The 25,128-nt window shown below is 59.0% G+C and overlaps 2 protein-coding genes across 5 annotated transcripts in view; both read right to left on the reverse strand.

Annotated features, from left to right (window-relative positions):
• CAPN5 (calpain 5) overlaps positions 1–25,128 on the reverse strand; it is a 57,458-nt gene that overhangs the window by 22,521 nt on the left and 9,809 nt on the right. For 3 of the 4 annotated variants that reach the window (XM_073808403.1, XM_033862211.2, XM_073808404.1), the window contains exons 2-3: positions 15,264–15,489; positions 8,180–8,311 (exon numbers count right to left, since the gene is read on the reverse strand). In XM_073808403.1, coding sequence (XP_073664504.1) covers positions 8,180–8,311; positions 15,264–15,428 — 297 coding nt within the window. In that variant the 5' untranslated portion in view covers positions 15,429–15,489. Of the gene's footprint in view, positions 1–1,439; positions 1,885–8,179; positions 8,312–15,263; positions 15,490–25,128 lie in introns of those variants that run through there. The other variant, XM_073808405.1, reaches the window with a different exon arrangement.
• OMP (olfactory marker protein) lies at positions 1,966–2,579 on the reverse strand. Its single transcript, XM_073808407.1, has one exon. It carries the CDS (start codon positions 2,440–2,442, stop codon positions 1,966–1,968), a length of 477 nt encoding a protein of 158 aa, XP_073664508.1. The 5' UTR covers positions 2,443–2,579.

Here is a 25,128-nt window from a genome sequence, read left to right on the forward strand (position 1 = left end):
CTCTGGGCCTCAGCCCTGAAAGCGGCAGGAGGAGGGGGCAGGGGTGTGCAGGGGGCCCAGGGAGGGGTGGCTCCTGGGAAGAGAACACATACCACGAGGCGGGGACACACAGGCTTTACCGGGGACACGCAGTGAGCACGGCAGGGGCACTCACATGCCCGCACAGAGCAGACGCGCTGGGGAGCGGATACAAGCAGTCTGCAGCCAGAGGGGCCCCAGAGCTGCAGGGAGGGGTCAAGCAGAGAGGCAGAAGGACAGGGCCATCCACAGGGGTCTAGCCTCCAGGCTCCCCCGGAGTCAGCAGAGAAGCAGGCAGGAATCCAAGCATGTCCCGGAACAGACACCCGAGCTTCAGGTTAGAAAGGACCATCGCTCACACCACGGCCAAATCTCCCACTGAAGAATCGACTCCAACTGCTTCTGCTTGCCTGCCTCCAAAGTGGGGGCCTGCCCTCCCGGCAGCCCTGGCCACTAGGGTTGGCTCTGACCCTCCATCTCTCAGTGCCTCTGCTCCCAGGGCCCTGCAGCCCCCCGATGGCTCTGCTTCACGAGGGAAATGTCACGGGCACGTCCCTGACACAAAACAGGGCTGACCTGGAGACACGGTGTCGGGGGCGCTTCCTGAGGTGCCCTCGGCTGGTGCCAGGCCTCAGAGGAGCTCACTGGGCCTGTGCAGCGTGAGGGGGGCTTGGAACTGAATCTGCTGGCAATTGTGCCTCAGTTTCCCTCTGTTTGGTGAGTGGGTTCTGCCCTGTGACCTCTGAGGCCAGTGTTCCGCCGTCACACCACACTGTCACCTCCAGCCCACTTCTGACCATCACCATCACAGCTCCCCTCCAAGGCTGCCCCCGATTCCCACCCCTCAACCCCACCAAAGGTGCCGCACCAGGATGACACACCTGCCTCCTCCGACCAGTTAGCCAGGAAAAGACTGACATCCCAGGAGGGCACACCTCAGGCCCCAGAGATGTTACTGTCTCCAGCTCCAGGGCTCTGGACCCCCTCTCTCCAGCTTCCCCCAGGCAGAGGGAAACCTGTTTACTACACTGTTCCCCACTTCACCGGCTCAGGAGCTTCCCCTCCCCAAGGCCATCCTGATCAAGCCCCTGCTAAGGGCCACCAGGGAACCAGCTGGGCAATTCAGGCTTATCCACAGGGCAGGTACGGAATACAACCATATGAACGTAGCATGCTCTCCCTCAAGACATATGTGTATGTACAGATAGATACATCTCTATGCAACGTTTCTGAGATCTCCCCCTTCACTTCTCCCCTCCTGAAGTCCCAGAAAACCAAGAGCTGGCCTGCACAGCCTCCAGCGTGCCAGCCACTGCCCACTGCCCAAATCAGCCCTCACAGCAACCCTGCCCAATGTCTTAAGAGCCCTGAGGTGTCGTGGGCCCACACAAGGCGCCCGGAGCAGCAGGCTGAGTGCTCACCTCCAGACACGGACACTGGGAAGGGGCATCATGGCCAGGAGGGCAGCAGATGCCTGCGTGCCAGACTCTCCAAGGAAGCTGCTTTGTCATCTCTCTGTCATCTCTGGGCCCCTGTCTCCGGAGGAAGCCCAATGGCTGGTTCCTTAGAGGTGTCTCTCTCGGTCTGTGTCTGTCTCTGTCTTGGTCTCTCAGTCTCTCTCCCAACAATGGAGCAGAGAGAAGGCCATCTCCCATGGCCTCTCCATCTTCCCACACTAGCCCCGACCAGGTCTCCATGGTCTACGGCAGAAGCAGCGGCAGCCAGGTCAGCTTCTAGACTACGGAGCCCTTGCATCTTCCTCCCGTGAACAGGAGCGCCAGCACCAGGGAAAGGAGAGAAGGAAGGACGCAGGCTCAGGGGTCCCGGCCAAGCCAAGTACAGGCCAGCAGCTAGAAGAATGTCCCCAAACACACACATGGGGGAAAGGGGTATGGGCAGGGGTCAGGCAGGTGGGCCAAGGGAGAGGGTAGCAGCGGGCAGCTGCCATCAGAGCTGGCTAAAGACCACGGAGGCCTTGAGGTTGGCAGGCTCGACGCCCTCGCTGAAGGTGATGAGGAAGTACATGACCTTGCGGATCTTGGCCAGCTCGGACAGGCGCTCCCCAAACTCCAGGGCGTCGGCCTCATTCCAATCCATGGCTTCCGAGTCCTCCTTGCGCCAGAAGATGGCAGCGCGGTCCAGCAGCTGCCGCGTCATGAGGTTGGTGAGGTCGGGCATCCAGATCTGGGAGGTGCCCGTGATGGTGACCTTGCCCGGCTTGTCCAGCACGACGTCCAGCCTCTGCTGCTGGATGAAGTCGATGCGGTACATGGACTCGGCTGGCGGCGGCAGCTTCTCGCCATCCTGGCGCTTCCCCCCGCGCTGCTTCAGACTCTCCACGCGCAGCCGCATCTGCTTGGTCAGGTCCTCGCCCAGGACCAGGGGCGTGTCCAGCTGGGTCGGCTTCGGCTCGTCCTCCGCCATGGCCCCCTTGCTGCTGCCGCCTCCACCGTCCAGGAGCCGAGTGGACTGGGGCCTCACGGCCAAGGCGAGAGGCCACCAAAGAGGGGCCCCGTCTCCCCTTTCGCCCCCCTTCTCGTCTCGCCCCTCTTTGCCACTGGCTCTTCCCAGCCCCACCCCGTCCTCAAAATGGAGTGTGCAGGAGGGCGGGCGTCCCCACGTGCCTCGGTAATGGCGGTACTGCAGGCCGGCAGGAGGGTGGCAGGCTCCTCAGGGACCAGCTGTGGCAACCGCGCTGGCCACCACGGATGGGCTGAGAGCTGGCTTGCTGTGAAGAGGGAGCACTGCTTACAGGCAGTAAGAGGGCAGGAGGCGGGGGGCAAGCGCTCACTGGAGACACAGCAGGAGAGGCTGAAGAGCCCCTGGCAGGAGGGTGGGAAATAGGGCCCAGAGGGGCCCACCGATTTGAGACTTGAAGTCACCTAAGCCGAACCTTGGCGCTCTCCTTGACTCGGCCTCACCCGCACCCCTCCACGCCCGATGGGCAAGGCCTGTGGATGACCCTGGAAACACGTCTCCCCAGCCCCACTGCCAGGACCCCGGCCCAGCCACCATCATCTCTCACCTAGACCGATGTTCTCAAACTTCAGGGAGCATCAAAACCAGCTGCAGGACTTAAAACTCAGTGTGCTGGGCCCCACCCCAGAGTTTCTGATTTAATCGGTCTCGGATGCGGCCTGAGAACCTGCATTTCTAACAACCTCCCAGGTGATGCTGATACCGCTGGTCCAGGAGCGGTATTTTGAGAATCACTGACCTGGATGATTCTTGCCTGCTGGCCCCACCTCAACCCTGTGCTGCATGGCAGCCACATGCCCAGGAAGCTCTTCTACTAAAATCCCACCACTTATCACCCCTGTGTTGAGCCTCAGTTTCCCCCAGGAGACTTGAGGCCATGGAAGAATCTGACAAACGTCTGTATCCCCGGTGCCTGAGGGGGAACCAGGAGCTCAGCTGTTATACGTGGGCAAATGGAAGAACTGTGAGCATAACTGGGGGTGAGGGTGAGGGAGAGGGGAAGCTGCCATGACACTGCCACACACAGAAAAGAGGACAGGAGCACAGGCCAAAGTGTAGTACCTGAAAACAATCTGAAGGGCCCAGTGGACCACAAGCACAGTCAATTGCTAGATGGAAGCTAAGTAAGTCAGTGGGGTCTTGGGCTACACAAACAGCAAGAGGGTCACCAAAGGGGACCACGCACCCGATCCTGTTAAGACAACACCTCAAGCTCTTGGGTCAGTTCTGGGGGCTGCTGACAGCAATTCCCCGATGGTATTCGAGAAAACCAGGCAGCAAATGTTAAACTGCCTGTCCCTCACAGAACCTTTTACTTTGTAGCTGGAGCAGCAGAGGAGAGGGGAACAATGTGTCTGGGGAGTGACTGTTCGGGGAGCTTCTCTCTCCTTCATGAGGAGGAGCTATTTCCTTCCCAGCACTAAATTTTGATTTTTATTTGTACATTTGCTTCGTTTTTGTCTGTGATGTCTCCCCACCAAGAGGGCAGGGACTGTGGCTGTCTGGTTCATCACTCTAGTCACTACCTAGCACAGGGCTGCCACATAGGAGGCCCTCAGAAATCCTGAATGAATGAATGAACGAATGACACTGACAAGAGAATAGCTGATGGATCATGGGGCCTAAGGACAAGGATGACAAGAGGAAGACGGGCACATGGGGAGAGAGTACACGCGCATTGACCGAAGTCAAAATGTGGTTTAGAGACATCTGTGCGTCGGGCACAGGAAGGAGGGAGACGGCTGGAAGGTGAGGGTGATGGAGGAACAGAACCAAGAACTGGGCCAGGGTGATGAGGGCAGGGTGTCAGCCACACAGGCACAGTAACCCCTGGGACGCAGCAGTACTTGGGGTGGGAAAGGCTGGGAAACTGGAGGTGCTGAGCCCTTGATGCCTGGGTGCCAGGGTAGCTGGGTGCCAGGGGATGGCTGTAAGGTGGGCTGCTGGTGGGGGCCGGGGGTGGGGGGAGTGGGGGACTAATGGCATGAGCGTGCAGGGGTCTATATGGGGAGGGTGTGGTCTGGAGGCATCACTGAAGGGAGAGAATGCCGCCACCGCTCCGGGCCTGCAGGACATGGTGGGAGGTGTCCAGCTTCTACCAATGAGGATTCAGAGGCCGCAGGACCCTGGGGAAGGGCCTGGTCTCGGCCTGGGCAGAGGGTTACCGACCGGCAGGAAGAGGCTGAAGGTGGAAGCCGTTACCAGGGCTGGGGCCTCACAGACAGGCAGGGCAGGAGGGAGGGAGCTGTGGGGACCAAGGACGGCCAGAGGGGAAGGAAGGGCAGGCGGGAGGCTGCGGGTGGGGCTGGCCCACTGCTTCCCACAAACCTCTGCTTGGCCACCAGATGCCTTGGGAGGCCCCACCAAAGGCTGGACGTAGGAGTGAATAGAGAAGAGAAAAGCAAGGTCCAGACTGGCATCCGTGACTGCAAACATGTGATCGTAACAAATGAACAAGCCCCTCTTTAACCCCCAATGGAAAAAAGACTAGAAGGAAATGTAGAAAACCCTCAACACTGGCTGTTTCCAGATAGTTTTTAAAATCACCTGTCCCCAGTACCTAGAGTGGCGCTGGGGCATAGCTGGTGCTCAATTATCTCGTGGTACATGAACTGCTATATGCTAAAGGGCGGGGATTGCTCATATAACATGGGCAGGGGTGGGATGGGAAACGTTTTTAAGAGGAACTAAAAGACTGCGAGGCCCTGCCACCAGGTGCCTCCCCTAGGCCGCGGCCCAGGATGCCCACCCCCCAAAACTCGCTCTCAGACACTCGGGCACCCCGCTGGGTTTCTGCTCAATTCTGCTCTCCCCCCACCGGGGTCATGGCTGTCTCCTCCTGGGCCTGGGTACCCCGTGACTCAGAGCAGGGCTCAGGCCTGCCCTTGCGCCTGGGGCCACGCCAGGCTCTAGGGAAGGTGCGCTCACCTGGCTTGGGCCAGGCCAGGCTAATGGCAAATGCTCCACCCCAGCGTCACATCTGACGTCTGGTCCACAAAACCTGGTCACCTGAAGTCCACTGCCCTGCCCTCAGGGAATGCACAGTCAAGTTGGGGAGACCATAATGCCCCCATCAGGGATCCCATAGGACGGGGAGGCCTGCTTCCTAGAAGTGTCCGGCAGAAGAGAGGAATAGGTGGGAGGCCAGAGGAGGGGCAGAGAGGGATTTAGATTGCTGCTAAATGCCATGGGCTTGCCCCACACCCCTACCCCGTGGGCTCCTTTAATCCTCCCACTACCATGGGGACTGGAAAAGTCAGGTTTACACAGAGGCCAAGAGAAGAAACATGACCTGACCAAGGTCACACGACTAGCGAGAAACCCAGTCAGAATCAAACCCAGGACCCGCTGGCTTCAAATCCCCTGCCTGTCGGCCCCAGGCCGTGTCAAGTACTAGAGGTAAAGGGGCGGCTTCCTGGAGAAGGGGGCATGTGTGTCGGGGCGTGATGTGCCTGCACTGAGGCTCAGCACCCCCAGAGTGTGAGGTGGGTGGAGGGAGCAGGGGTGCAGCTCAGGCTGAGCGCCCCCATTCCATGGAGAAAACAGGGTGGGGCAGGGGAGGCCCTGCAGGGCAACAGGCCCAGCAAGTGAGGGGTGACAAGAAACAGGGCCCAGTCAGCAGGGACAGGAGGGGAGGTAAGGCACAGTAATGAGCTCCCTGGGGCCTCGTGCCTGCTGCCGGGACCCAGGGTCTGTCACCACAGCAGCACCAGAAGGCAGAGTGCAATTAGCCCAGAGCAGCCCTGACTCGCCCAACCTCCCAGGGACCTAAGCTCCTGGAGATCTGCCCCTGAAGCTTCCAGACAAGCCAGGCTGGGTGCCCCAACACCCTGCAGGAGGAACCTTAGGCCCAGAGACAAACACAGGCCTGCCCGTGGTCACAAAGCACCAACAAAAACCTCTTGCCTGCGGGTCCGGGGCCCCTTCTTCCACTTGCTAGGTGGAGAGCTGTCCCCGGGGTCGGGCCCAGGGCAGGGCACCCGGTAAGCTGAGGCTCATCTCTACACATGACTAGACAGCCCGTTCCCCAGGAGGGGACACAGAGGGCCAGGCCCCTGCCCCACTGCAGGCCCCGGGAGGCCTGGGGCTGCTGGCCAGTCGCTGGGGAGGAACTCTGTTCTCAAAACTTTCTTGAGCTCTCTCTGTGCCGGGCTCCTGCTGGGCTCAGCAGGAAGATATAGACCAGCTTTGTCTGTGAGCTCGAGAGGGGAGATCACAGATAAACAGGCAATTACAGGGCTGGGTGGGAGGTGTAAGGCCAGCCCCACAGGGTTCCCATGTGCCACCTGATCGGGGCACCTTGTTCTGGGCTCAGAGAAGGGGGTTGGAGCCTGGAGGCAGGAGGGTGAGGACAGCTCTACACCCGAAGAACAGCGCCAGATCCCGAGCCTCTGTGGGCCATGAGGCTCTCCAAGGCCCTCCCAGCTTGGACGCCCCGTGACCACCCATGTCTACGGATCTCAGCAGTGGCCTCTGCCGTGGGGCCTACAGCACAGAGCTTCCCGTATCCCACAGGACCACCGGGGCCAGGCCCCAGGGATGCCCACTCGGGGGTGGCTTTGAGAGGTCACACCCTTGTTCAGAAGACATGACAACAGGACACCTACCACAGTCCCAGCCTCGGCGAAGGGCACAGCTCCCTCTGATGGCTGAGGGATGCCTCAGAGGATGAGAACAAACTCATCTGCCCCTTGCACCCTGCTTGCCCAGGAACACCCATCATGTTCCATGAATCTTAATGATCACAACACTGGTCACTGCAGCGCTGCCCTGCACAAGGCCCTGTAAGCACAGTACCTTGTTCCACCCTCACAGCTCCCCGAGAGGGAGCTACTCTGATATCCCAACTTTCTGGATGAGTAACCTGAGGCTAATTACAAAGCTATGAAACGGCGAGGCTGGGACACGCACCTGAGCCTGTAAGACTCGGATGCCCGGTGTTCTTAAGCCCTACCGCTAGTCCCTACAGAAAGAGCAGAAAGGGCAGGGATGAGAAAGGGGCAATGACTTGTATTTGCTGGCGTGGGAACCCAGGACGCAGTCCCCATCAGTTACTCTTTAGAAACCACAACTCCAGCCTCCCTGCTTCCCCAAGGAGGGAGCTCTGAGTGTTGGACTTAAGGGCTGCACCGCCGAATGCTGCCACGAGAGGGCGAAGTGTCAGGACCGGAGCCCATTCTTTCCAACCTAAAACCCTGTGGTTCTGGTCCAGAATATCAGCTGCTTGGAACCATGAAACAGGATTGTCTGGATCACTCCAGCTGTTCAGAGTGAGAAGAGTGAGGCCCAGAGAAGGACAAGAGCTGGCCAAGTCGCACAGCAGATACTGGCAGGGGCCTCCTGAGCCGCGGTTAGTGGTGTCTCCACACTGCACGTGATTTAGGCAGCCTCCACATTTCACAGGTGCGTATTCTGCTCAGTGGGCCCCCAACAGTCAAGAGCGGCCGCATCAGAACTGGGAGCTCTGCAGATTCCCAGCACCTGCCCCTGAGCTGGCAGGGGCAGGGAAGGCAATTCTGATGCTCAGTCAGCACTGGGGAGCCCTGGCATCACCCCGCCCCATCCCCACACAGGCTGTCGTAACGTCTCACCTGCTCACTCAGGCTGCACCTCCCCCATCTGATGGGGAGGGCGCCAGGCTGAGTTAAGTCTCCCCAGCACCCCTGCCTGACCCAGGCCTCACCTTTTGCCACAGTGACTCGCGGGAAGCGAGGGACGAGCAGGCCGCCACAAACCAGCAGTTGCCCACCTGGCCCTGGTGCAGGTCGTGGGAGCTGATGCCATCCACAAAGAGGCGGGGGTCCTCGCATATGTCCTGTGGAGAAGCCGAGAGGAGACCTCACTGTCTGCTGGAGATTCGCACGCCTCCCCTTGCCGACTGGGGCCCTGGGTCAGTTTCTCCAAGTCCAGCTTCCCCCAGGGCTGCCCAGGAAGCCCTTCTCCCCTCCCCTGGCTGAAGAACTCTTCTCTTCTGCCGAAGCTTGGATGATGAGCAAATACTGTGGAAGGACTTCGAGGGGCTGGACCCGGGCCACCACCTTCCTCCTGCCCTCTGTGGTCCTCCCTGACCAGCAAGGGCTCAGTGTCCATCATCCTCCAGCACCAGCAGCCCTGCAGGGCCATCCCAGCCAGCTCTCAGGGGCCCACAGTCACAAAGTGGGGTGAGGTGCAGGGCAGAAACACATCAAAATTGCACATGACGAGTGCAAAGGGCCAGGGAGAAGCGAGGAGACAACCATCCCAGGACCCATATGGGCACATCCTCGGGCTGTCTCATCTGACCCTCACCCCACCCAAGCAGTGTGGCATTTTTATTCCATTTTATGGATGAGGAATGAAGGTTCAGAGAGAGGCAGTGACTTTCAAGGACACACAGCAAGAAATGCCGAGCAGAGCTGAGCAGACACCCCCAGAGCTTCCCGAGTGCCCACCCCAGTCCCCTCCTCCTCACCCATCAGCATCTTCACTCTACAGAGCTGAGAGCAAGTGACTGCTCTCCAAGGGGGGCAACAATACGGGCTGGGGGAGGTAAACACTGAGACATGCCTTCCTTCCTGCTGGCACCGTGATCTATCCTCACCATGGTCCTGAGAGGTGGGAATTGTGCTCATTTCACAGATGAGGAAACTGAGGCCCAGAGAGGTTGAACAACATACCGCAGCCACACAGCACTGGCCTGCCTCCACTTCAGCTGGTGTTCCTGAACCAGTTCAATCACAACAGAGCTACTGAGGTCCTACTGGAGGCAGCCAGCAGAGGGCAGCAGAGTCAGGGAGTCAGAATTCAAATTCCTGCTCCCCATTTACCGGCTGTGCAACTTTGGGCCAGTGGCTCAACCTCTCTGAGCCTCCATTTCCTCCCCGTGCAAAGGAAGTAGATTATTATGCTTGCAGGGCTGTGTAAGGACTCCACAGAACATGCAGGCAGAGCACTTGGCCGGGGAAAACGGGGCAAAGGGCCATCAGGTCTCACTAAGGTGTTCAGGACTCCTGTTGCCACCTCTACCTGGGAAAACCAGAGTTTGGGAGGGCCATTGAGCGCTGTAACTCCCCTGAGGGCATGAGCACTCCAGATGGGATTTCAGGGTGACCCAGGGCCAAGCTGCAAGAGGATCCCCCAGAGTACAGACTGCGGAATGCCACAGGTCTGAGTAACACTGCCCCAGGTCATGGAAACCCAGTGAGGCTGGAAACCCAGTGAGCTCTCAGGAAGCAGTGGCTTTGCCTCCCACCCAGCTGCCCTCCTTATCTTATCTCCCAGGCCCAGCTGAGAATTCTGAGCCAGAGGGAGCCATGACTTAGCATCTGCCTCCCTGGGGCCCGGAAGGGCAGGCAGGACAAGGGTGGAGGGGGGCTTCGTACCTGGAGGACCCCAGCCACATCCCCACCATGGGAAAAGAGACAGCTACCGCCTGGCATCAGAGGACGTGACTTTCGAGGCACCCCTCCCCCTTGTGGGCCCTGCACAGAGACAGGACCACCCATTCCACAGGGGAGGATGCCAGGCCCAGGATGGGGCAGGGCGCCTGGGGTCATGAGGCAGGTGGATGGATGAGACAGAGCCCAGCCCCCGGAATAGAGCTCTCCTCCCCACTAAGCGGCACTGCCAGGGCAGCCTGTGGGCAGGTCCAGCCACCCCAGCCTGCCCCAGACACTCCTCTGGCCCCTGGGAGAGACTGAGCTCAGGGCTCCGGAGTCCCTGGTTCCAGGCTCGGCACTGCCCTGACTCCCTGCGATAGAGCAGAGACCTGGGGCGAATCTGCCAGCCTGGGAGGGAGCGGAGAGGAGGAGGTGGTCTGGGTGTGTTCCCGCTGCCAGGAGAGGCGCGGGTTTTCCAGCTCAAGATAGAGAAATGACTTGAGGTTGGCGGCGGCACCTGGGGTTGGCCCTGGAGTCCAGCGGCCACCTTGGGACACCCTGGAGTCCAGCAGCCACCTTGGGACACCTGGAGTCCAGCGGCCACTTTGGGACACCCTGAATGGAACAATCAGACACAGCTTGCAGTGACTGGGCACCTGCTGTGTGCCCAGCTGTGCAGAACAACCCTGTGAGACACGTACGGTTAGCATCCCCATTTTATAGATGAGGAAACCAAGGCACAGAGAGGGTAAGTCATTTGCACAGGGCCACAGAGGAAGAGGTGAACTGAGATTCCAATTCAGACAGTCAGCTCCAGAGCCTCCAGCTGGGCCAGGACTTATGAGTGACAAAGCTACCATCCCTTCTCCATCCCCTGCACCTGTCCTTAGCCCAGCTTGGGGGACTTGCTATATGGCAATGAGACCAAGGGGGCAGGGGCAGCGCAGACCCTCACCTTTGTCACCATACAGCCCCGGCTTCTCAAGACCAGTGTTTGTCATTCCACCTTTCCTGGGCCATTGGCTAAGCACAGAGGACAGAGCCAGTCAGAAAATGCCCAGCCCACAGGCAGCGCCCTTGAGGAGGAGAAGCCTGAGCGTAACCCTCCACGTGAGCACAGCTGTGACAGCAGGAACCCAGGGAGAGATCAGAGGAGGCTGCCTGGAGGTGGTGATGCCAGCAGAACAGGCATGGAGAGGGCTGATGGGCAGGGAGGCTCCAGAGGGGAATGCAGACTCCAAACTCCCCCCCAAGATGGGATCCAGCCACAGCCTCGAGACCGATGCCACCTCAGACGCCATCCTCCCCAGGGCCCCCAGCCAGCTGTGCTCCCTCCCAACGCTGCCCTCCCTGAAGTTCACCTTTGGGTCTCCCTCACCAGCCTGAGAGCTCCAGGGCAGGGCCCAGGTCTGGCTCTGCCCACCTCCGGTGTCAGGAACAGGACTCGGCAGGTTCTGCTGCGGGCAGGAGCCCTGGGAGGAAGGGACAGCAGAGTGGCCTGCAGGACAGGGCTGGGGTGACCACTCCTCCGGTCAACGTACGTCTCTGTGGGGCACAGCCTCCTGCTCCTGCGGTCACCTCTCACCTCTCGGCCCCTTCCAGCCTGCCAGGCCAGCTGCACCGGACATAGGTCACAGCCCGTAACCATCTCCTCACTGAACCAGAACTTCAGGTTTCCAGGCCCAGTGCAGAAACAGGAAGGCAGCTAGTCAACGGATCCAGGGCGCCTTCAGCCCCTCTGCTCTCCCCGCTTCTCCTCATCCATCCACCTTCACCCCAGTCACCTCCCTCCTGGAAGCTAAGATCACAGCTGGAATCGATTAGAACGGGGAAACTGAGGCCCAGGAAGGAAGCAGGACCTCTGCCTGGGACCGAAAACAGGGCAGTGTTCTCAGGGGTTACAGCCTGTGCCCCATCCCCTCTGCAACAGACTTGCCTCCCCGCCCCATCCTCCCATCCTTCAAGGCCACCGGAGCACATGCCAGGGAGGGGATCATTCCTGGGCGGGGCAGGGCAGAGGCCCAGGTGGCTGGACTTGACGCAAACTGCCTGCTTCACGACATAAAGGGGCCTCATGTTCAGCACAGCCAAGGAGCGGGGCCTTCTCCAGGTGCTGGTGCGAGCATGAGCCCCAGATGGGGCGGGGACCACCAGGCCACCTTGCGAGAATTCTGGGAGGTTGCAAAACTGACGTCTGCTTGTGGGATCCCTATTTGTTCCCTTCTTGGTTCCAGCAAAGGACCTGCAGGCTTATCATCCCCAGAGATGGGACAAGGCACAGTGCAGCAAGGGGGGACATGGGGTGGAGTGGTACGCAGGGATGAGAAGCAGCAGTACTAAGGCCCTGGGCCTGACAGAGGAGGAAGCCTCCCATCCACCCATCCCCTTGGGATTCCCCCTGAGTCCCAGGCCTCCTCCAGTCTCTTATCTCCTCTTATCTCCCTGGCCAGGCCCCTAAGGGAGGCCAGCAGATGTTTACTGAATGGGAAAAAAACACAAAGAAACACTGGACCTGGGAGGAGGGTGTGGGCCGAGGCAGGTGCCCTGGGTGGGACTGAAGTGGACCAGAGAGTCCAAGAGATGGGACTTCCGGGCAGGGCTGGCTCTCGGTCCCCAACACCAGGCTGGCAGGAGCAGGCGGTGAGAGCAGGCAGGTTGTCATCTGCCCCCTGTGTGCTGAACAGCACAGATATACCTCAAATCACTTCAACCTCCAGAAACCAGGAGCAGCGAGAACTATTCTCCCCATTCACAGATGAGGTAACTGAGGCCCGGGGAGGGGAAGTGACTTGTTCAAGGTCACACCTCCTGCAAGGTAGGGCCAAGGCCATCTGGCTCAAAAGCCAGCCTCCTCATTCCATTTTGGGAGAAAGAAGAGGGAGGCTGGCAGGCAGGGAGGCTGGCCGAGGAGATCCCCCCAAGAGCAGAGAGGCCACAACTCATGTCAAGAGAAGGAGCTAGGGGAGGGGTGCGAGTGAAGACGGGCTTCCCCTGGGCCTTCGAGAAAGTTGGCTTTTTGCTCCATTTGTAAACAGTCAGGTCACAGGACCCAGGAAATGGGACTCCATAGAAACAAGGCTGCCTCGGGCCATGCTCTGCCTCAAGGGAGTTAATGGTCACCCCACTGGGCTGGCCCCACCCCACCAGCCTGAGGCAAGTAAGCCTGACTTCCTGCTCCACCAACCCTACATCCCGCATGCTGTGGAGCAGGGCCTGCCCGCCATCCCACCCTGCCACCACCCACAGCCCCACTTACAAAGGGCCGTCCATCACACACACCCCAGTCCACACCGTCTCACCCCGTCATCCCACACCACTCAGAAGTGCCTGGCCCTGAACTGCCTCCCAACCCAGAACTGACCCCCACCGCCGCCCCTGGGCCCCGCTCAGTCGTCTCCGTCTCAATGCCAACCACCACAAGCCGCCTGTCACTGGCCTCCACATCCAAGGCAGGGGCAGCTCCGCTCCTCCTCTTGATGTGTCTAGGAACAGCTAGGCACCAAGCCCAGTGAGAAAGGCAGCGAAGGAGAGTGTGCCGTGGCAGGACTCCTGAACTGGCAGGCAAAGGGCCCAGAGAGGGCAGGTGACTCCAGCAGGGTCACACAGCAGGGGGATGCTGAGCCCAGCCAGCTTGGCATTTCCTCCTCTCACTGCAGCAAGCCCAAAACCATCCCCAGCCATGCCTCACCAGCCTCCTTCCAGAGCCACAGGATCTAAACTGTCTGAGTGATGGCCAGAGGGCAGCAGAGGGTCAGGAGGGGAGCAGCGAGGGGGTGGAGTGAGAGGAGGGCAGGGAGCTCGAGCACCCAAGGCCTCACAAAGGCCTATTGAGGCCGGCCTCCTTCCCCACCCACCAAACATAGGAGAGGGAGGAAGCCATGGGGGTTGGGGGTTCACCAAGGGGCAGGAGTCTCAGGCCAGGCCGAGAGGAGGCTGGGAGTTCGGAGAACCAAGGCAGCGCAGCTCATGGGGCTGAGGCCCCCAGGGGTCACCAAGGACCCTCTATCTGGGACCGGGGAGGTGGGCCAGGGTGGGCAGGAGCCTGGGGAGGAAGGGACAGCCCAGTGGCCTGCAGGACCAGTGCAGGCCACTCTGCTGTGCCCCGCTGGGCGATCGGGGCACGTGCTTGCCCCTCCCAGACCCAGTTTCCCTACCTCTTAAGCACCCCAGTCCAAGAACATTGGACTCTGTGCATTGGAAGGGACTTGAGAGCCTGGCCTGTGAGAGGAACATGAAAACTGAATTTCACTTTCCCAAAATGTCCAGCGGGGCTGGAAGGCACTTTGTAACGTGCAAATCTTCCCCCGTCACACGCTGCTGACAGCCTGGCCTAAGATCCCCGCTGCCTCAGAGCACAGCTGCCCTGGCCCAGCCCTGCCGACCCCAGGGCCCCCGGGGCTTCCTCTCCCCTTACTTCACCCCACACACCCCACGCTCCTGCCACGTCCCAAATAAGGCTGAGGTTTCAAGCTCGTGTCTTTCTCACACCCCACGCTCTCACCCCTCAACTCTGAGATGCCTCCTCTGAGTACTGGAGGGGGAGTCTCCCCCGCCCCAGGCACCTCGGTCCAGCACCGTCTCCTGTACTGAAGTCCCTCCGGTGTGACCAACTCTCAGTGTCACCAGCACAGCCGCGGAGACTGGGGAGCGGGCCTGGGGCACTGGCCTTCAGCAGCCTCTCCGTCACCCAGGCCCCCGGGACACCCACTCTCACACTCAGGAATCAGGGTTAAAGAGAATGAGATCATGCCATGAGGCCAGAAGCTTCTGTTCAACACGTTCCAGCCACAGCGACCAAGGCTGGGACAGAGGGAGCCGCCAGACAGATGCTCCGTAATTCACAGATCCCGGCAATAATGGTGACAGCTGGCTTACGGGCGCCAGGCTTGGCGCCAGGCGTTCACGCATCGTCTCTTTTAATGCCCACAACTCTATGCGGTATTTCTTACTATTACTATTATTACTGATTAACCATTTTAATAAATACCTTCCATGTACAGCAAATGACTATTTCAAAATCACTATGACAATAATCAGCGAAGTAAATTCCTTCTACTTGAATGTCACTCTACGTTGTACTAAAAAAAAAGGCACGTCCAAGTCACCTCATTTGTATCCGAAAAACAACCCTGGCAGGAGGGTTTGCAGAACAGAGGGCCCCACTTTCCTCATAAGGAAGCTGAGGCCCAGAGAGGTCCTGGCTGGGCAGCGGTGGCCACGGAACTGGGGGCCGCTCTCCTGGCTCCCCAACCAGATGAAATCCCACAGCAGGCGGGCCCCGCATCAGCCACTCCACTTTCTCGGCTGCCTGGGGCCTCAGAGCGACCCCTGCCAGTCACCCGCTGTCCCCCGCAGACTGGGTGGGTCTGGGCTTGCCCACCTCGGCACCAGTTCGGACCAGACACTGACCTTGGGGCGCTTCCACCTGACGGCGGGCCCTGGGGTGCCCGTATAATACAGTGAGTCGTCGGTGGCGGGGAAGGTCGGGTCCTCAAAGAGCACCTTCCTGCGCAGACAGGCCCGTTTCAGGGCCGAGTAGTTCTGGTCCTCATAGGGCTTCACACAGGAGAACATGGTGACCGCTGACCCGGGAGGGGAGGCCGAGACAAGGCAGCAGAGGGCAGCTCCTGGGCACCTGGGACGACAGAAAATCAGAAGAGCATCACTTCCTGAGGACTGGAGGCCCCGAGGGATATGCTGAGTGAGGTGGTCCCCGCGTGCTCCCTCCCCACAGGTCTGGGAAGTGGGCACCCTCATCCCCATGGCACAGGCCAGGAACTGAGGCTCAGCGAGGGGGAGAGACCTGCCCAAGGTCACACAGCTGGTACGCACAGAGCAGGGAGAGGAACCGACTAACTCCACAGCCTGAATTTCCTCATTTCTGATGCCTAGAGGTGACGCCAGGCCCGCGGGCCGACAGGGCACAACCACGATGGCGCTCAGGGCTGCCTGGCCGCACCCACGACCTCCCTTCCTTTGTTCCACCAGCCTTCCTAGAGCTCCCGGACAGAATCAGACCAGTGGTGACCCAGCAGTTCCCTGGCTGGTGTCACACCCACAGGAAAGCGGCAGCACTGTCTCCAAGTGTCCCTCTTCCGGACCCTCATGCCTTAGCCTAGAGCCGCAAGATCATCTCTGTCCTGTGTGGAAAACCCTTGGCCCTGGAGGCCCCTCCAGCCTTCAGTCACATCCCTTCTCACCGCCTCCTTCCAGCACTCTGCCTTCTCCACCGCACTTCGGAATAAATGCCTCCAGTTCTGTAGGGAGCGCTCTCCTCCACGCTGGTGACCTAACCTCCCCCGAGGACTCCCAGCCCCACCCTGTGACCTTCCAGTCTCCAAAGCCAGACTCTCCCACACGGCCTCCCAGACCTTGCAGCGTCTCACACTCCTGGACGGTCGGTCTCCTCTTCCTAGGCCTCGGGGGCATCTAGCGCTGGTCCGGACCCAACTCCCCCTCTGACCTCCCCTCCCCCTCAGGGGTCCCCTGGCGGATGGATGACCCCCACATCCCTCTGTTCAGCCTGGACCCGTCTTCTAGGCTTCCAACTGGCCCATCTCCTGCGAGGCCCAGACTCCACAGCAGAGTCTGGACTTGTATCCACACGCAGCCCTGGCACATGAAGGTGCTGCGCCTATCAGCGCCCCGCAGTCCAGCACCCTGAACCTTGTAGCCGTGTGCTGACCAAATGCAAGAGACCCAGACTGGACCGACTCAGGAAAGGGCTCTGGGAGGGGAGGGGAGGAGAGGGAGCCGCAGCCAGGTGCCCTGACAGAGGCTGGGACAGCCAGGCACCTGATTGACAGCCCCATCTATGGCCCTGTATCTCACACCCCATCTGGGCTGCTGGCTCCAGCCGGGATCTCCACACCCCCGGGCCTACTTATCACTGGGCCTGCTCAGGGCAACGCTGCAATCCCGAACCCCCAAGACACAGGCCCCAACTTCGCAGCCTAGCTGAGGGAAACTGAGGCAAGCTAGGCCAGCTTCTAGGGCCAACATGAGTTTGTGAGCAAACTGATATGGGTGTCAGTCCCAGCTGTACTACTCACCTGCTGTGTGGCCCTGAACAAGTCACTCAACCTCTCTGATTCCCTATTTTCTCATCTCCAAGATGGGAACAACGTTGCTTCAGTAACTGGAAGATGCCAGTAAAATTAACCAGAGGCTGCGGAGACTGCTTAGCAGGCCAGAGGGAAGAGGAAGAACAGAAGTAGAAAAGCCCCTCTCATTCCCAAGAGAGAACCTCCGCGTCTCTGGCACCTGCCGTGTGCAAACCACCTGGCTAGAGGTTGGCGTTTAGGATTTGCTGGGTAGGCCTTTCACTGTTGCCATTTTTCAGAAAAGAGAACTGAGGCTCAGTGAGGGGAGGCAACTTGCCCAAGTTCCATGGCAGAGTCTGGACTTGAACACACATCCTCTGACTTTGGAGCCTCCATCTTGGCCTGGCGACCCCAAAGCGTGGGCAGGGCTCACCCCACACACACCTTGGCTGAGCCAGCCCCACAGGATTCAAGGGAGGGGAGAAACAGGGAAGGAAGGAGGTGAGAATGGAGGGGTGAGGGTGGAACACGGATGCACAGAAGGGAGAGCGGGGCTGATGGTCCCCGCCTGCCGAGGGTCTGAGGGCTGGCCTGTCCCCTGCTCTGGACCCACAGCCACTTCAGCTTCTGCCCATACGTCATACAGGGCCCACCTGTCCCACTGCTGTGTGACCTCAGGCCAACCCCCTTAACCTCTCTGGCCATCCCTCTGCCCGGGAAGGCCAATAACCCTGCCCCTTCCCACCCACCCTCCCAGCGTTGGGGGCCTGAGGGAAAGAGAAGGGGGAGCCTGGAGAGGCCCCTGGGCTCTTGCACACAGCCACCAGCAGCGCCATGAGCCTCACAGTTTCCTGAAAGGCCTGTTTAGGAAGCAATTTAAGCTGCAAGAATTAGATCAAAGAAGCTGAAAGCAGGAGCCCAGAAATCAGCTCTAGCAATTCCAGTGTTCAGAGCCCAGAACCCAAGGAGGAGGAGCGAGCTGGCCGAGGTCACAGAGCCAGGCCGGTGGAGAATGAGGGCTCTGGCCACCCTCCAGGCCGCGCAGCGGCCAGCGCTGCTGGGAAGGTTTGCTCCTAGGACAGAAGGGAGGAGCGAACAGAGAGGGGGAAGCTCGGCTCGGCCCAGGTCCAGAACCGGGACCAGGCCTGGCTGGCTGAGGGTCTGACCCAGTTCAGCCATCTCTCCAGCCTCACCCCTGGCCGCCAGGCTGACCCTGGCCTACTTATGCCAGGCTCTCTGGCCCTGGCCTTTGCACAGGCTGAACCTCATGCCGACCGTCCTCCTGCACCCTCCATCTGCCCCAAGGTCGCCTCCCACTCCACCCACTGAGTCAACACGCCCAAGGGGTCAGAGTCGCCAGCCTCTGAGCTCTGCTCTCTCCCTCTAGTTCCAGGCATAACCACTGATAGATACAGATAAACCAGCAATCAGGAAGGCCAGCTTCTAAACCCTGGCCTCTTCTCCCTGGGTCTGAGCTTGGGGCTGGGGCACGTCCTGTCTTCAGGACACTTAAGTTTGAGCCAGGCACTACCAGGACAGCCTGAGCCTCCCAGCTGCCCCCCAGCCTGCCCTCTTCCCTCTGCCCCTGCCAATCTCGCTCCCCCCACCATTCTCCACCCTGGGCCTAGGTTCCAGTGCTACGAGCTCCTTGTGGTCCACTCAGGGCCTCTGCACACACTGTTCCATCCACACATGCACACCTGGAGAATTCTGGTCACCTTTCAAGACTCAGCCCAAGTACCTCCCACCTGTGCGACATTGTTCCTCCCCTTACCTCCACGGTCCTGGAACCCCTGTGACAGCGCCCGTTACATTGTACCCCATCTGCATATGACTCGTCTGTCTCCCCAGCCTACCCCCCTCCAGGACAGAGCCCATGTCCAGCTCCTCTCTGTATCCCTAGTGTCCAACACTGGGGAGCGGGGGTGGCTTCAGTGAATTTGGGTTGAATGAGCCAACACAGATGATGCATGAGGAATTCCTTCACTGATGATGGGAAAAACAGGTTCAAAGAGTGCCCAGGACTCCCAAGGGGGATCAGCTTTCCGTGTCAGAGCTGCACCAGCTCTCAGGTCTCCTGAAGGCCAGGGCTCGCCCCTTCCCACTAGATCAGGCCTCTCTCTCTCTCTCTGTCTCCCCTCCTCCCCTCCTGTTCCTGATGCTGTCCGTGGAAAATGCAGCTAAAGCCCTGGAGCTCTCTGCTGTGGCCCAGCCCTTCTCTAGCTCCTGACGGAGACCTGGCTTTAGTTTCGCAATGTCTCCCTAAGCTGTGAGACCTGGACAGGCCACGTCACCTCTCTGGTCTGCATGGTCCTTGTGTGGAAGGAAGAGATAATGTGCCAGGGCCTCTGGGAGGATCAAATGAGACACGGCCGCATGGACTAGCACTTGGCGTACTTCAATGCACTGTGTCCCTGGGGGATGTCAGCACGCATGTCTGGGTCACATCTACTATGTGCCTCCCCTGCCAGGAGGGTTACAACAATTCAGGGTTCCTGTCCCCAAGGAACTTCATGGTCTCCTGCAGCCAACAGACACAAGGCAGCATGGAATATGAGTCATTCCAGCAAGAGGGACACAAAGAAGCCTTCACAAAGGCCTGGACCCAGAATTCAGCTGTGCTTTAGGAGAGCAAGGCCACTCCAGGCAGAGGGAATAGCTCAAGCAAAGGCTCAGAGGCAGGAAAGCACAAGTTGATTCAGACCCAGCTGGCACAGTGGGATTCCACAGACTGAGCATGGGGGCACTGACCCGGGTCAGAACAAGGGCATGGGAGCACCCACCAGGGAGCTCAGGGAACCCAGCCTTCCAGCAGGTCAGTCAGACCTGAGTTTGAATCCCAGCTGCGCCACTTAGCGCTGTGTGTCCTTGGGCAATTTACTAACCCCTCTGAACTGCTATCAGCCCTTCCTGGTTCCAGCCTCTAAGGTGGCATCTGCCCCGGGGCCTGCCCCATAGGAGCTCTATCTATCCTCACCTTGGAAACAGTGTGGACCTCCTTCCGGGAGGGTGTGCCCTGATCTGCTGTCCCTGGACCTGCTGGAGGTGGCAGGGACAGGCCAGGGGTGCGTGGGCAGAGTAAGGGCTCATCTTGCAGCAGGCCACAAGGAGCCAGCTACAGCGGGGGCAGATAGCACTGAGCCTTCCTGGACAGTTCAGCCACCGCCGCCAGGGGGAAACAGGAGACAGTTTCAGTCCCATTTTTTAGATGAGAACATAAAAGGAACATGCACAAAACCTGCAGCCCATGAGCTGGACCTCAAGCCTCCAGCCTCCTCATCACACCGGGGCTTCCCAAAGCTGGCCCCACGTTAGTACTGTGATCATTTTAGGGGTCGCTCTAAATTGCTTTACGTGGCAGTAAATAAGTCAGTAAGAAAGTTATTCCCCATCCACTTCTCTCTCAAGGAGAACTCAGTTCGGTCCAGCAAGTCTTGAAACCCTCACGGCCCTTGCCCACCTACTTAACAAAGGAAGAGCCAGCCCCAGGCTCACAGCAACAGCACCTGGCTGCAACGGAAGGGATTTTTCTGTTTTCCTTCAGTTTTAAGATTCTTCCAGTTACCTTGTACTTAGAGAGTAATACTGACTTTCCATTTAGAGTAAATGCACAGCTTCCTTTCAAAAATATCAAGGAAGAAGGAAGGTGATTTCAAGAAATCTGTTAAGTTCCCGGTGGTGCCGGCGGGCACCGCAGCATTACATCACACCTGGAGGGCAGGGTGCTGCCCAGGAAGAAGCCAAGACTGCGTTCCAGAACTGTGTGGCAGGGGAAAGTCACCTCACCTCTCTGAGCCTTGGGGCTTCCTCTAAGGGGTGGGATAACAGAGCCAGCACTCAGGGGGCCAAGAACAGCCGAGCCCACGTGAAAAAGAGCAGCTGGAGGACTCACACTCAAGGTGACAAGACCTTTCACAAAGCTCTAGCGATTGACACAGTGTGGGGCTGGCATAGGGTAGACAAACAGACTAGAGAGCCCTCCAAGACGAGGACACCTGATTTTGACAAAAGGTGACATCACAGTGCATTAGGGCAAGGATGGTCTTTTCAATGAATGGTGCTCAGTTGACTAGCTATCCGTGTGGGAAAAGCTTCATCTTGACCCCGAACGCACACCACACTCAAAAGCAATTCCACATAGACTGCAAATCTAACTGAAAGGTAAAACAGTGAAGCTTTTTGAAGAAAATATTAGGAAAAGAGCATATCCAAATGGCCAATAGATGGAAGGAAAGTGCTGGACTTCACTAATCATCAAGGAAATGCAAATTAAAAGCACAATGAGATACCACTACGCCCTGACCGGAATGGCTGCAGGGGAAAACATCACACACACACACACACACACACACACACACACACTCACTCTCTCTCTCTCTCTCTCTCTCTCTCTCTCTCTCTCTCTCTCTCTCTCTCTCTCCCTCTCCCCCCCAAGTCCAGCTCTTCCACGTTGGCGGTGGGAGTGTCAACTAATACAACCACTTTGCAAAAACATCTGACCGCATCAATTAAAGCTGGACAAATGCATACTCTATCATTCAGTAATTCTACTCCTAAGTAGATACTGAACAGAAGCACGTGCACATGTTCACCAAAAAACAAGTACAAGAGTGTTTAGTGTCGTAGTATTTGTTATAGATAAAAATTAGAAACAACCCAAAATGTCCATCACCAGAAGAAAGGATGAATATGGTGTTTAATGGAATATTATACAGTAACGAAAATGGACAAATTATTGCTGCATGCAACTCATGGCTGGCTCTCATGAGCACAATAGTAAACAAGAGAACAATACTTCGATTCCACTGATGTAAAACTGGAAAGCAGATATAAGCCATCTACAGTGAGTTGAAGGCAGGATGGTGGCTGCCTTTGGGGGTAGTGACTGGAAGGGGTAGGAGGGGGGCTTCTGGGGTTCCAGTAACACTGCTCCTTGATCTGGGTGCTGGCCGCATGGATAGGGTCACAGAGCTACGTATCTATGACTTAAGCATTGTTCTGTAGGTCAGTTGTGCTTTAATAAAATCTTAAACAGAAAAAGCCTGTGCAGGGGCCCTGGGAAGAAGGCCTAGCTGAATCTAGTGACCCCGATCCCACCAGTTTTGGGGACATTACATAGCCGTAGGGTTCTGCCTGGCACCCAGGGTGGGAAGACCCAGGGGCTGTAGAGCAGGGAAGAAGCCCGGCTGGGTCACAGCACTAGTCCGGGCTCGGCCTTTTTCATGCACAGGCTGTGACCTCCTGCGAGCCGCCTCCTCTGTCTCTCAGGACACCTGTGGCTTTGACCCTTGAGGTGCTCAAGTCCAAGAGAGGATCCCACAAGGTCGGGGTGGCAGCCCCACACCCCACAGGGCACACACCTCCAAAGCTTCCTCTCTGAGGAGGGGGTACCAACCAGCCAGGCCCCATCCTCAGGAGATGTTCTCGGCCCTGAGGGCAGGCAGGGCGCTCAGGGAAAGGAACTGAGCTGAGGCAGAGTGGCGGTGTGGGTGCGGGAGGAGACCACAGGCAAGGCTGCCCAGGATCCCAGCCAGAGGTCCCGGAAGGCCAGGCGCAGGGATCGGGCTTCATCCTGAGGTGATGGAGAGCGGGAAGGGTGCTGAGCAGGGGAGGGACTTGAGATCCGCCTGGCTGCCACATGGAGAATGCACTGGAAAAGGACACGACCAGGGCAGCAAAACCGGAAGGCAGGCCAGAGAGCCTGTGTGCCCATGTGTGAACGCAGAGCTGGGTGGGAGGCAGACCCAACTCCACCTGGGGACCAGCCAGTTGCGGGAGTGAAAGGAGACTGCAGGAGGCCTGCTGCGGGTCCCTCCTCTGTGCCCCAGTTCCCACACCCCACAGTGGGAGCCCAGGGCGCAGCATGGCCTGGCAGAGTGGGTGTCATCCAGGGCCGGCCGAAGGAGCCAAGGATGCCCGACAGACAAAGCTCCCCGACCCCGGCCCCGCTCCCTCAACCTCCCACCACATCCCACTCCAGGCAACAGAGCCCCCTCCCCTACGCCACATGACCAGGGAAGGGCTGAACAGCTGCAGCTTATAATTTAGGGAACAGTCAATTCCAACGTGCTCGTCTTCTCTGGCACCCCTCTGGGCTGGTCCTGAGCTGACAGGAGGGGGTCAGATCCTCACGGCAGTCCCAGGGAGGAGAGGCACAGGGTGACAGGCACAGACCAAGAACTAAGCCAGACACACTGTGGTCAGTGGTCCCAGAAGCAATGCATGTTGCAGGTGGGGCTATAGGGGCAGGAAGAATGGTGGTGTCTCTCCAAGATGGAACTGGACAGAGCAGGGCTGGAAGGCTAGGCGGGAATCTGCAGGGGGAGCACGCAGGCAGGATGCACTGCAGGTGGAGGGAAGGCCAGGGTGCAGAGCTTTGAGTGGGGAAAGCTGGCAGGACCGGCTTTGCAAGACTGGGATGCCGGCTTTGGGAAGGGGGCTCTCACTGAGGGCATGGGGCAGCCAGGAGGGGTGGAGGGGTGAGACCGAGGGTCAGGTGCTGAAGTAGTAACGCGGGCCAGGGAGAGCCTCAGCCAGAGCCAGGGCAGGGAAGGCCAGAGGCCAGGGAGGGGGCCTGGAGCCTCAGAGTTTGGGTTTTATCAATGAGTTCCTTCCCTTTTATTGTAGAGCCACTCCCACTCCTCTCTTGCCCCACGAGCCACCGTTTCATTAACATGCTCAACACATCTCTCTGTGTCCGACTGTGGTTGTGTTGTGGCCTCCCAGGACCCCATCTCCCCCATGCACCCTGTGCTGAGGAACGGATGGCAGGGTGGCGGGGGAGAAGGGGCGAGAAGCGTGAGCTGCGCCGGGGCCACGGGGGCTCCGGCAGCAGAACCAGGGGGCCAGGCCCAGTGAGTCACTCTGGCCAAGGCCAAGCAGGCGTCACCGGGACCGGGAAATCCTGTCTTTCTTCTCCACTGCCCTCCCCTTATGGTTTCTATCTGTGTCCAATCCAGTCTCCACCCAGCTGCAGTGAGCTTTCTAATACGTAAACCCGACCAAGCGCTCTGTGCTAAGAGACAAGTGGGTCTGGAGGGCAGGGCCAGGCGTGTTTGGGGCTCAGGGTCCCTCGCTGGTCCTGGGGTGCTGGTGTCCCCCGGCCGGCCGTGTATATGAGGGGAAAGCTAGCCTCGGGGCTGGCTCGCTGTGTGGCCCTGGCTGAGTCCCCAGGCCTCTGCCCCTCAGCGGTTCCCACTGGGACTTGGGTGTTGTGAGGAGGGGGCCGGGGAGCCTCAGTAAGCAGGTGAGATCCAGCTGGATCTGCCGGGCATCAGCAGGGACAGGAAGAAGCTGGGAACCTTCGTGGGCAGCAGGCTGGCCAAGGCTCGGCATCGGGCAGGGTGAGCAGCTGGCTTGGGCACTGAAGGTCACTGGGCCTGGGAAACCCAGCCCAGCAGCGTATCTGGTGAGAAAGTGCAGAGGGAGGGGCAGGCGCCACTGAGCGCCGGAGCAGCAGCGGCTGTTTCTTACCCTACTGGGGCGGGGTTGACACCTGCAGCTCACAGGTGCTGCTCACTCCCCACAGGGGAAACAACCTACAAAAATGAGACTTGATCAGGTCACTGAAGCTGCCTCAGCTCCACTGGGCTGTGTGACCTCAGGCAAGACCCTGCCCTCTCTGGCCTGCAGGCTCTCACCATTGAATGGTGGAGAGGGGGACACTTCTTGCTCTTTTCCAATCAGCTATGTTTGTCACCAGGACAGCCTCTTTTTCTGCTTTCTGCATAGGTAGTCTGTGCCTCTCGCACCACCTGCCTCCAAGAACCAAGGTTGGAAACCTGGTGGGATGGTGCCCATTTCTCAGACTGGGAAACTGAGGCTCAATTCCTAGGTCAAACTCCTGCACACCCTCAGAAATGAGCTGTACTGTTCTCATTGCACAGATGAGGCCCAGGGGGCGTAGAGAGGGAAGAGGTGCATTCAGGACAGTCAGGAGCCTGCCTCATGTCAGGGCTCTGCTCTGCCTGGCCCACCACTCCCTCCCTCGAGCAAAGGCAGCGACCCACTCATCAGCTCCAGGGAGTCCCACTCAGCCGCATGCTCCCATTCAACCTTCCCACACCTGCTCTGTGCCTGGCCAAGGGGGCAGCGAAAAGTCGGACCAGGCTCAGCCCGGGAGGTCAGCCTGGTGGAGGAGAGACAGCAACCCCAGCACCAGCCAGAGAGATCTGCTCTAAGAGGGCAGTGATGCGTTCAGACGGGGCAGGAAAGGCTCGAGGAGGAGGCGG

This window comes from Tursiops truncatus, chromosome 8, assembly GCF_011762595.2.
Source record: "Tursiops truncatus isolate mTurTru1 chromosome 8, mTurTru1.mat.Y, whole genome shotgun sequence".
In the NCBI taxonomy this organism is placed as follows: Eukaryota; Metazoa; Chordata; class Mammalia; order Artiodactyla; family Delphinidae; genus Tursiops; species Tursiops truncatus.